Below are 12,637 nucleotides of genomic sequence, written 5' to 3'. Positions count from 1 at the left end.
AGATTTCTCTTTTTTTTTTTTTTTTTTTTTTTTTTTTTTTTTTTTTTTTTTTTTTTTTTTTTTTTGTATCAAGGATGGACCTTGTGCTTGCTTGCAAGGAACGCAATGGCACCACTGAGCTAAATCCCTGGCCCAAGAGTTTTGATCTCTCCATCTCTTCAAGTGCTGTGATTTCCTGCATCTCTTATAAACCTAAAATTGCTGTAACAATTCTGTTTATAGTTTTCCTTTTTTTTGGTACCAGGGATCTTTTGTTTGCCGGGCAGGTGGAGAACCACTGAGCTATACCCCTGGCCTTATAGTTTTCCTTTTTACAAATGTAAATCCTGAGACACTTTGTACACATAAATAAACAGATTAGAATGATACAGATAGCACAGCTGGTGCTAGGGAACCACTCACCTGAACCTGGGCAATGCCCCAGGGCCAACCGCTCTGACCTTTGTCCTAAGGCCTACTAGCCAGAGGAGGAGACAAGAATAAAAAAGACCCCTGGGGCCAGGGATTTAGCTCAGCGGTTCCCCTGCCTGCCTGGAAAGTGGAAGGACCTGAGTTCAATCCCCAGTACAAATAAATAAATATAAAAAAGACCCCTGGCTGGATGTAGTGATGTACTCCTTAATCCCAGCACTTGGGAGGCTGAGGCAGGAGTATTAACAAGTGTGCAAGGCCAGCCTGGACTCCGGAGGCCCTGTCTCAAAAAGAAGAGGAAAAAGAAAAATGGGAAAGATTGGGGATGGTGGTCTTATCTGGGCCCACAAATCTCCTAGCCCACGTGAAAGGGGTCTTGAGCCCCCTTTGGGTGCCCCTTGCCCAATTATGCCACTCACGCACCGAGAGGTCCGGCAGGAGATCTTTATTGTAGCAAGGCGAGCGGGAGGCAGGAAGGCAGAGAGCGAGAGAGACGAGGAGAGGAAGTGCTGGGATGTCGCAAGCCGAGACGTCAGAATCCTGCCAGCAGATCCTAAACCTGAAAGGACGAGGACAGAGAGACAGGAGGCACTTTTCTTCTCATGGTCCTTGCTTTATTACCGAACCTCTCCTTTTATACTCTCCAGCTGTGCGGCTGCAAGAGAGTACCGCCCACACATTCTGGAAGGAAACCGTTAAACAGATCAGACCACCAGTAAACCGTTACATTTGCTAGGACCACCAGTTGAACTAGCCCGTTGCTGTGGGCGATGGCACGTCCACACTGCTCGGGTGAATCACAGGTCAATATGGCTGTGCTCATGTTGTGTTCCTTTACAATGCTCTCCATAATTCCCCTGTTTCTCTTATGTCAGTGAGCCTCTGCAGAAGGCGCCAGACATATGCCAAAGAGCTCGTCTTAGGTGGCAGGGATGTCCTTTCTCCTTACCCGTCATCAGCAAAGAGGGCTTATGTCCCTCTTGCCTGTCTTAGGTTGGTAGAAAGGATGCCCTGACCTTACCCGTCTCTGGATACTCCACAGAGAGGGAATTATGCAAGACGGGCTTGCGCCAAATAGCCACCCGGGATGCACCATCCTCTCCCGAAGCTTGTACAGCCATAGCAAGTCGTCCATGATGAAACACAAAAGATTGACACATTCCTGTCATCCTGTGACACATACAACAATCATAAATACAAAGAACCATCAAAACTACAATGATCGCCAATACAGGAGCAAACACCACAGAAAAATACTGTTCAGCAGTAGTACTGAAATGTTGGCCTGAGGAAAACATGAATCTGCTCACCAAAGTCCCACAGACAAGCCTAAGTCCATGGAATATTCGAGTGACCAATCCAAAAACCCTTGAGATGTCTTATTAAATCACCAGTCCCATTAAATCCTTGTTCAGGACAATAAAGTCTCCGCTTGTGCACCAAGACACATCCTGGAGTTCTCTCTGCTGCTTCAGTGTTGGGGTCCCAATCCGGTCTTCCTTAGTGGAAACCCAGCTTCAAGCTGTTCAGGGATAGTGGTGGGTCTATAAATGTACCTGTAACCATAAGTAGGTGGAGCAGAAGAGAAGGGAGAATACCTGGACCAAAAGGTTATTATCATAAACAATATGCTGGAAAACCTGCATGGTCAAACAATATGAATACATTTGTATACCAGAAAAGTAGCAATAATATGAATTCTTATATCCTGTAATGTAGCTTTGTATTAACAGGATCCTCCCCCCTTTCTGCCCTCCCCCCTTTTTTTAACAGAAAATACTACATTTTAAAGATAACCATTAGAAACATGCTACAATAACATTTCTACAATTCAGAACTTTGATAACCAACAAAACATTCCCAACAACATATTCAACAAGATATCTTTTTATAAGGCTATGAAAATTATTTTGCTGGCTCCCATTAGTGAACAAGGATCAGAATAAATTTTCTGAGCAGCTGCTTCTTTATTCACCAATAGGAGCATATCCAAACTTAAAGGTTGTATTTAATTATCTTTTAAGTTTTTTATTTGATCCTATAAAGCCAGGTTGTAGAAATCAACAATCCACTTGCATTTGACGTCATTCTGATTAAAAGCATACAAACATCTTTGAACATTTAAGACAGACAAACATATAAGACAAGACAGACAAACATATAAGACAATTTTAACAAGTGCACTCAGATGGTTTTGGCCAATTGAATTATAAATTCTTTTTGTTATGACTAGTCAAAATTTTTGCAGATCAAAATTAACAGAGATCTCTTGTAGAATTAGGGTTAAAGGAATGAGTACTCTTCTTGACTATTATCCATTATGTAGAGAATTCTGAAAGAGCGTACACAACATGAGCCTCTATTGATATTTTCCATTTGGCCAATTTATCTAACTAAAAAATATAGGAAAACAAGTCAATACAGCTAGTCCCCCATATAACAGATAAAATACTATCACCCAAAAAACACAATTAGATTGGGAATAATTATCTTTCTTATGCATACACTAAAAAGCCCTATACCCCAACAAATCCCTAAAACAATAACCAATATGAGAAAAAACAAGTCAAGAGGAGATTGGGTAACTAAAGCTGAGCAATAGCCCATGGAAAGGCAGGAAGAATTAGCTCTTAGGGGGAGTCTTCACAATCTTTATCTTCAAGGGATTAACAGAGTCTGTAACAACATCCCACGAAATAACACCAGAGGGTTGTCTTTGGTCCTTTTCACGGCTTGTGTTAATCTGTTTGATAAAATGCTCCGGGATCCACCACGGTTGATCAGCATCCTGTGGAAAAACACAAGCAAAACCCCTTCCCCAAAGAACTGCGCAGCAGACCGCAATCCAATCACTTGGTGTTAGCCAGGATCCAGTAATGGAGTCCAGGATAGCACAAGTGAAGGGAGCTGCAGTGCCATACTGATTTACAGCAGTCTTTAATTCTTTCACCAATTTAAACTCAAGAGGGCGATGTTCTCTAATTGGCCCTTGGAGTCCCTGTACTTGAACGACGGGGAATAGTCTAAAGACTTCCTCCCCTTGTGCTGCGGCGTGTTTGAGAGCCTCTTATAAAGGAGATGCTATGCCTTGAGACCCTTCAGATGTTATGGAGTCTTTACCATTGGGCTCATTGGTAGGCCTGGCCTCTGAGGCACGAAGAGACGCAAGTCTGCTCGAGAGGCATGAAATCTGCTGCCTCAGCTGAAGTTCCTCACTGAGCTCCTGATTAATAGTACGTAACTGAGCCAGGTTTGCCTCCCTCTGAGTGGGAGGCGGCGCAGAAGGCAGCGGATGCTCAAGTGTTTTTTGAAAGATCTCAAGACTAGGATATAGCGCTGCGGGAGGTCCTCCGGAATCTGGAGGCTTGGGGGGCTCAAGTGAAAGAGGACATTCTCTAGAGTCTTTTTCTGGACCAGATTCAGGGGGCTCTGAAGTCTGAGAGCGCTCCTCTCTAATTTGTTCTAACCCTTCATGCACCTCGTCTAAGGCTTCCAAGATTTCCTTTTTGGTTGGGGTCCTGAGAGCTGTGTTTAACAAAGCCCAATAAAAAGGAGTACCTTCTGGAAAACGATCGGGCTCAGCCACAAGGGCTTTATTCAGCCGTTTTCCAACTGTCTCCCATACTTCAGCGTTTATTTCTGCCTCATCACATAGCCATGGACAAACTGTGTCCAGACTTAACAAAGTGATAATTTCTGGATTCTGATTGTCCCATAATTAACAATTTCTAACTTATAAAATCTTTCTAACTTATAAAATCTTCCCATGGACTGGACACCCTCTACCTTCTTTCACTTTTTCTTTCGCGAAGTGAGTGGTAGACTTACTGCGAGGATCAGGCGCAGCGGTCAGTCCTCCGGAGCACCGTCGCTGCCTTTGACCTGGGTCCAGGATTACATATCCTCATCAACTTTCAGGTCCCTGTTCGGGCGCCACTTGTCACGAGCCGCAACATCAGGATCCTGCCCGCAGGTCCTAAACCTGAAAGGACGAGGACAGAGAGACAGGAGGCACTTTTCTTCATGGTCCTTGGGCGCCACTTGTCACGAGCCGCAACATCAGGATCCTGCCCGCAGGTCCTAAACCTGAAAGGACGAGGACAGAGAGACAGGAGGCACTTTTCTTCTCATGGTCCTTGCTTTATTACCGAACCTCTCCTTTTATACTCTCCAGCTGTGCGGCTGCAAGAGAGTACCGCCCACACATTCTGGAAGGAAACCATTAAACAGATCAGACCACCAGTAAACCGTTACATTTGCTAGGACCACCAGTTGAACTAGCCCGTTGCTATGGGCGATGGCACGTCCACACTGCTCGGGTGAATCACAGGTCAATATGGCTGTGCTCATGTTGTGTTCCTTTACAATGCTCTCCATACTGGGATATTTATAGGGCAGGCAACGGAAGATCCTTCCTTGGGAGAAGCGGTCTTTGTTATCCTATCGCAAGCCAGGTTGTCTTTTGAATTTTGCGCTTTATAATTTCGGCGGGATAAAGGACTCAGAGTCAGGAAAGAACCCGGAAATAAGATATAAAATGGCTGGGGGGGTTTATATTTTAACATGTGTGATCTCCTAACACCACGACTGTCAATAACTCCATTTTACCACTGAGAAGGTTTAACTCACTTAAGCCCACCCAGGAAAGGTCTGTCTCTATTCTCTCTTTACAGAAAGGAGGGTACAATTTACCAAAATACAGTGAACTTTTCTCCATTCGCTCTGTTTTCTCCATTTTGGCTCAGACCAAAAGATATGTGCAGCCCACACAGAAGCAAAGGATTAGTGTGTACAACACACCTAAATGGATCTCAACTTCACAGTGAAAGAACAAACCAACCAATCTGATAAGTAGACAAAGAACTGGCATCTTAGGAGGACAAAGATCAAAGGACAATGAATACATGACAATATGCTCGGCCTTGGAAATCAGGAAATTCAGGCTTCACCAACAGAAGACACTTCTTGGTGACAGCTGTCTTTGCTAATCCCCTCCTGTGGCGGTCCAGCCATCACAACACGAACATGCCCGAGTCGGGGAGTGAGGATTGAGAAAAGAACACTCAAGCCTGAGCAGAGACAAAGAGAAGTCTGATTTATTTCACAGAAAGAGCTCCTTTTATAAGTTCACAGCAACAGGAAGCTTTTAAGGGCACACAACAACCAAAAACACCAAGTCATTGTTTTTCAAAGACCGGATTTCCTGACTCTTACAGATAACATCAGATCTTCAGCTAACGAGCTTCCTGTTATGTCAGGGTGAAAGAGTCAAGACAAGCTGAACAAACAGTTTCCTTGAAGAGTAGCAAATGTTGATGCCTTAATTATACAAGAAGAAGTTATTTTCCAAATGTCAAACTCCAGTGGGCCATGACTGGGCCCCGACACCCTCCCATCCCTGCATCCTCCTTGCTGTTTATCCACATGCATCATTAGAATGTTCAGTAGCATAGATCGTTGGCTCCCTTGTCCCCTCTCCCACATTTACCCACTAAAGCCCCAGTTGGGCACCATCCTTCCCCAAGAAGCTCTATGTAGAAGTAGAAAGGACTCCCAACCTGTGAGGTATCAAGTGTGCTGAATTCATGGTCCCACTATTGCAGATAGGTAAGTCAACTAGATATCTTGTAGGCAGTTAGAAAGGGCCAGACCATCAGGAGCCAACACAAAGGACAGTCAAGGAGTCAACGTGGAGCACAACCAAGACGCATTCACTGAAGGCCAGCATTGTAAGAGAGAAACTGCCACACTCAGGTAGGATGAGTAGCGCTGGTTGATATTCTAAATAGGTATCAATCACCTGGGTGGGGAACAGATCTTCCAAGAAAGATCCCTGACCCACCCCTTACCACTGAAAAGTCTTGCTCAGTTCCTTGTACGCTTGCTGTGTAACATGTTTCCCCATTGGATTACCATTTAATCAATATTACCTGGGTGATGGTACTTGTAATCTTATTGCTTTGTCATGGTTTTTGCCAGGCATTAAGCGCCAGCATGTGTTAGGAAAAGTATTAAGAAGCTCTAAGAGCCCAACCCCTAGCAGAGTCAGCTAACCATGACAAGTCAAAAGGTCGCTTTAAACATTCCTGAGAGGCAGGAACCAAGATAAATGTCTGATGCGGAACAGACCCTACCCTTTTGAACAATCCATGGTCCCACTTCCCCGAAGTCCCCACCCTTTGTAACTGAATGTTCCCCTAATTGACCCCTTTCTCGGAATTCCCCCTACCCTATAGCTTGTGTTTTTTTCCTTTAAAAACTGTGTCTCTACCCTTCTTCCGGGCTCAGCTCCTCTGCCCCTGCGAGGGTTATGAGCTGAGCCCCAGCGCGCTGGAATAAAGACCTCTTGTGTTTTGCATCAAGAATCGTCTCTCCGGGGTGTTTATGGTGCATCTTGGCGTCCTGGACTTAGAGTGGTGGGATTCCTCCCTGGGAGGATCTTACATTTGGGAGCTCGTCCGGGATTAGTGATTGCTCCTCACTCCTGAGAACGACCTTGGAGGTAAGAGGGTGTGGAGAAGCATAGATCCGCCCCTCCGCCATTTTATGATATAGCCTATGAAGCCATTTTGTATTAGGTTTAGTTTTCCTGTAGATCACATGATATGTTCCCGTGGGTGTTTGTTGTATCCTTATAAGGTAATAATCTGTTCTCTGTATGCTGATTGGTTGCATTATGGTATATATGTTGCCACCCCTTCTGGGCGCAGAGAGAGTGGGGTAGAGATCCGGAGATGAGGAACTAAAGTAAACTCCTTGTGTATCAAGTGTGTGCCTCTTTGCTCACGCGTCGCCAGTTCAGGCCCCTGTAGTCGTAGACCAAGTTGCCCAAGGCAATCCGGCTCACGACAGAGAGGATCCCCGCTTTGAATGTTGTCTGTCTGTATTCCGTATAGTGCACTTTCGGTTTCGCAGTCCTCCGGAGGACTGTCTGACAGTGGCCGGTAGACGTGCCCGGAGGGCCACAGGCTGCAACCTGGGAGACGTCCCAGGTACGGGGATTTTTGGAGACGTCTGAATCTCCCCTCGGGGTTCTGAATCTGAGATTAATTCGGTATCTGTGTGTATGTTATTTGTGGAATCTTGTCTTGTTTTTTAATTATGGGACAGATTGTGACCACACCTTTGGACTTGACCTTGAAGCATTGGACTGAAGTTAGGGCCAGAAGTAGAGACTTATCTGTACTAATAAAGAAAAGACCCTGGCAGACTTATTGTGCCTCTGAGTGGCCATCTTTAGGTGTAGGCTGGCCATCAGGGGGCACTTTTGATGCAGGAATAATATTGCTCGTTAAAGATATTGTTTTCCAGGCTGGACCTGGAAGACATCCTGACCAGCAACCCTACATTGTGGTCTGGCAAGACCTCGTCCTGAACCCCCCACCTTGGGTAAAACCTTGGGTACATCGGCCGACGAATTGGCCTGTCACTCAAGTTTTCTCTCTAAAGGAGGCCCCATCATACAAAGATGAAAGGGCTTCGGGAATCCAGCCTCACCCATGGATATACCCAGAGATTGAGGGGCCCCCGACCTGGTCGGAACCCTTTCCTCCCCCTTATCCACAAGCCCCTGCCCCTCCCGAGCCTATTGCAGAGCCCTCAGCGCCTTCCGGGGAGATTCACGGACCTGCTTCGGTCAGAGAGCAGTTTCCCCTGGGGCACCTGATTCCACAGTAGCCCTCCCCCTGAGAGCTTATGGGCCACCTCCCCCTGAGGGTCCTAATGTTCAACTTGCGGCTCTGCAGCCGCTTCAGTATTGGCCATTCTCCTCCTCTGACCTGTATAACTGGAAGACTAACCACTCTTCCTTTTCTGAGGACCCACAGAGACTGATGGGTCTTGTGGAGTCCCTTATGTTTTCTCATCAGCCCACCTGAGATGATTGCCAACAGCTATTGCAGATGCTGTTTACCACTGAGGAATGAGAGCGCATTCTTTTAGAGAGCAGAAAGAATGTTCCTGGGGCTGATGGGAGACCCACCCTGATGCCCAACCTCATTGATGATGCTTTCCCCTTGGGCTGACCAGATTGGGATTACAACACCGCCGAAGGTAGGGAGTGACTGAAAGTCTATCGCCAGACTCTAGTGGCGGGTCTCAAGGGAGCGGCGAGACGCCCAACCAATTTGGCCAAGGTAAGAGAGATTACTCAAGGGGAGATGGAACCGCCTTCAGTATTCCTGGAAAGACTAATGGTCACTTTCCAGCGGTATACCCCTTTTGACCCAGAATCGGAGGGACAGAGAGCTTCCGTAGCCATGGCTTTCATAGGACAATCAGCTCCGGATATTAGAAAGAAGCTTCAGCGAATTGAGGGATTACAAGATTATACTATACGAGATCTAGTAAAGGAAGCCAACAAGGTGTATCATAAGAGAGAGAGAAAGAAAGAAAGAGAACAGCAGAGAGAAAAGGAAAGAGAGGAACGAGAGAAGGAAAGAGACAGAAGGAAGGAAAAGGACTTAGCTAGGATCTTGGCTGCAGTCGTTAGGGAAAAAAATTATAAGGGTCGAGAAAATAAACCAAGGCAGACAGGGTACCTGGGCAACAGAAGACCACTAGACAAAGATCAATGTGCGTATTGCAAGGAAAATGGACATTGGGCTAGAGAATGCCCTAAGAAAAAGGGAGGACCTCCTAAGATACTGGCCCTGGGAGAGGAAAACAGCTAGAGGGGATGGGGCTTGGAGCCCCTCCCCGAGCCCAGGGTAACCCTAACTGTGGAGGGGCAACCTGTGGAGTTACTAGTTGACACTGGGGCACAACACTCTGTTTTATTGCACCCCTTGGGAGATATAAAAGAAGAGAAATCCTGGGTAATAGGAGCTACAGGGCATCAACAATATTCATGGACTACTAAAAGAAAAATAGACTTAGGAATAGGCCGAGTGACTCATTCCTTTCTGGTGATCCCCGAGTGCCCAGCCCCTTTGCTTGGGCAAGATCTGCTCACCAAGATGGGGGCCCAAATCACTTTCTCCCCTGAGGGCCCCAAATTAGAAGCTAAGGGGCCTGTTACTCTTCTAACCCTATGGCTGGAGGACGAACATCGGCTTTATGAGGTGCCACCTTCACCAGAGACTAACATAGAGCATTGGCTATCAAAATTTCCCTGGGCATGGGCTGAAACTGCAGGGATGGGACTAGCCCTCCAAGCTCCACCAATCCTGATAGAATTAAAGGCAAACTCTGAACCCATCGCAGTCCGGCAATATCCTATGAGCCTTGAGGCCCAACGGGGGATCCAGGCCCCACATCCAGCGCCTCTTAGAATTAAGAATTTTGATGCCCTGTCGTTCAGCATGGAATACCCCTCTCCTACCAGTCCAGAAGCCAGGCACAAAAGACTTTCGCCCTGTACAAGATCTTAGGGAAGTTAATAAGCGAGTGCAAGACATTCACCCTACCATGCCTAATCCTTATAACCTATTAAGTTCTCTCCCCCGTGACCGAATCTGGTACACTGTTTTAGACCTTAAAGATGCTTTCTTCTGCCTAAGATTACATCCTGCCAGTCAACCTGTTTTCGCCTTTGAGTGGAGGGACCCAGAGAATGGTCAAGCGGGACAATTGACCTGGACACAGTTACCCCAAGGATTCAAAAATTCGCCTACTCTATTTGATGAGGCCTTGCACTGAGATCTTGCACCTTTCCACACCGACAACCCCCAGGTAACTCTCCTCCAATATGTAGATGATCTGCCCCTGGCCGGAGCCACAGAAGAAGACTGTCTATTGGGAACTGAAAACTTGCTGACTGAATTGGCATGTCTAGGATACCGAGCCTCAGCAAAGAAAGCACAGCTCTGTAAAAGAGAGGTAACCTACCTGGGATATAATTTAAGAAATGGACAATGCAGGCTGACAGAGGCCAGAAAGAGAACTGTGACCCAGATTCCTGTCCCAAAAACTCCGCGGGAAGTCAGAGAATTTTGGGGTACTGCGGGGTTCTGTCAGTTATGGATTCCTGGTTTCGCCAATTTAGCAGTCCCCCTTTACCCTCTGACTAAGGAAGGTGCCCCCTTTACTTGGGGACCCCAACAACAAGAATCCTTTGACAACATCAAGCAGGCCTTGTTGTCTGCTCCAGCTCTCAGTCTACCTGATCTAACTAAGCCTTTTGCCCTGTTTGTCGATGAGAAAAGGGGAATCGCAAAAGGAGTGTTAACCCAAACTTTGGGACCTTGGAAAAGGCCAGTGGCCTTCCTGTCAAAGAAACTGGACCCAGTAGCACAGGGGCGGCCTGTCTGCTTAAAATCAATAGCTGCCATTGCCACCTTGGTGAAAGATGCTGATAAACTAACTATGGGACAACAATTAACTGTCATAGCTCCCCATGCCTTAGAGAGCATTATCCGACAGCCTCCAGACAGATGGCTGTCAAATGCCCGGATGGTTCATTGTCAGACTCTGTTGCTGAATGAAAGAATCCAGTTTGCTCCTCCAGCTATTCTCAATCCCGCTACCCTGCTGCCTGATGTCACCAAGGAACAGGTGATACATCAATGCCACGAGATTTTGGCTGAAGAGGCTGGGTCCAGGAAAGAGTTGACTGACCAGCCCTGGCCTGGAGCTCTCACATGGCTCACTGATGGAATCATCTACATCGTGGAAGGATGGGTAGAGGCCTACCCCACGAAAACAGAAACTGCTACTATTGTGACAAAGAAGATACTCGAAGAGATCTTCCCAAGGTTTGGCATCCCTAAGGTAATCGGTTCAGACAATGGGCCAGCATTTGTTGCCCAGGTAAGTCAGGGACTAGCCAAGGTCCTGGGGTTTAATTGGAAATTGCACTGTGCTTATAGACCCCAAAGTTCAGGTCAAGTAGAGAGGATGAATAGATCATTAAAAGAGACCTTGACCAAATTGTCCTTAGAGACTGGCATTATAGACTGGACGGTCCTCCTACCCCTTGCTTTGCTCCAAGTATGGAATACTCCGGGAAAATTTGGTTTAACCCCTTTTGAATTGATTTATGGAGCCCCTCCTCCTGTAATAGGAGTTGGTAACTTGACAGATCCAAATGTTGTCTCTTCTAAACCTCTTTATGGTAGATTAAAAGCCCTTGAAACTGTCCAACATGAAGTGTGGAAACACCTGAGAGAAGCTTATGCTCCAGGAGACCTCCAAGTTCCTCATCATTTTCAAGTCGGGGACTCCGTCTACATCCGCTGTCACCGGGTAGGCAACCTAGAGCCTCGTTGGAAGGGACCTTTCCCGGTATTGCTGACCACTCCCACCGCCGTCAAAGTCGATGGAATATCAGTTTGGACCCATGCTTCCCACGTCAAACCGGCCCCCTCCCACCGGCCCCAGAATGGAGACTGGAAAAGACTTCTAACCCCTTCAAGTTTAAGGTTGTACGGACTCCTGACTCTAATCCACCCCCTTCTGAGTAGTTCCCCAAATCCCCTTGGACCACCACTTTGGTGTCCACCTTATTGGGACCCCTTATTATCCTTTTATTACTTCTAACCGTGGGGCCCTGTGTTCTGAATAGATTAGTAGCCTTCATCAGAGAAAGAGTCAATGCAGTACAAATACTAATGTTAAGACAACAATACCAGCCTCTAAGAACCCAAGTCTTAGGTATGGGACATGAAGAAACTAGACATTAAGGGTTCTAAGATTAGAACATGTGCAAAAAGAAAAAGGGAGGATTGTTAGGAAAAGTATTAAGAAGCTCTAAGAGCCCAGCCCCTAGCAGAGTCAGCTAACCATGACAGGTCAAAAGGTCACTTTAAACATTCCTGAGAGGCAGGAACCAAGATAAACGTCTGGTGCAGAATAGACCCTACCCCTTTGAACAATCCATGGTCCCACTTCCCCGAAGTCCCCACCCTTTGTAACTGAATGTTCCCGTAATTGACCCCTTTCTCGGAATTCCCCCTACCCTATAGCTTGTGGTTTTTTCCTTTAAAAACTGTGTCTCTACCCTTCTTCCGGGCTCAGCTCCTCTGCCCCTGCGAGGGTTATGAGCTGAGCCCCAGCGCGCTGGAATAAAGACCTCTTGTGTTTTGCATCAAGAATCGTCTCTCTCCGGGGTGTTTATGGTGCATCGTGGTGTCCCGGACTTAGAGTGGTGGGATTCCTCCCTGGGAGGATCTTACACACGGACGCCATCTTAGTTAAAGGTTAAACTTGCCCTCTTGAGAGCACAAGAAAGGCCCAAGGTCACTAAAAGGGCAGCATTTACTCAGGACAATGGTCAGGAACAAACACC

The 12,637-nt window shown here is 46.6% G+C and overlaps 1 protein-coding gene across 1 annotated transcript; it reads left to right on the top strand.

The window, feature by feature from the left end:
* Window positions 1-7,450: 7,450 nt before the first annotated feature.
* LOC109117916 lies at window positions 7,451-11,813 on the top strand. Its single transcript, XM_019206961.2, is given in 4 exon segments — window positions 7,451-8,044; window positions 8,047-9,656; window positions 9,658-11,715; window positions 11,718-11,813. Coding segments are annotated over 4 exon segments (4,296 nt in total). The 5' UTR covers window positions 7,451-7,512.
* The last annotated feature ends 824 nt before the right edge of the window (window positions 11,814-12,637 follow it).

The sequence above is a fragment of the Fukomys damarensis genome, unplaced genomic scaffold, assembly GCF_012274545.1.
Source record: "Fukomys damarensis isolate Sample0158 unplaced genomic scaffold, DMR_v1.0_HiC HiC_scaffold_8, whole genome shotgun sequence".
Lineage (NCBI taxonomy): Eukaryota > Metazoa > Chordata > Mammalia > Rodentia > Bathyergidae > Fukomys > Fukomys damarensis.
The sequence above is the reverse complement of the archived record's forward strand: the minus strand, read 5'-3'. Positions and strand labels throughout refer to the sequence as shown.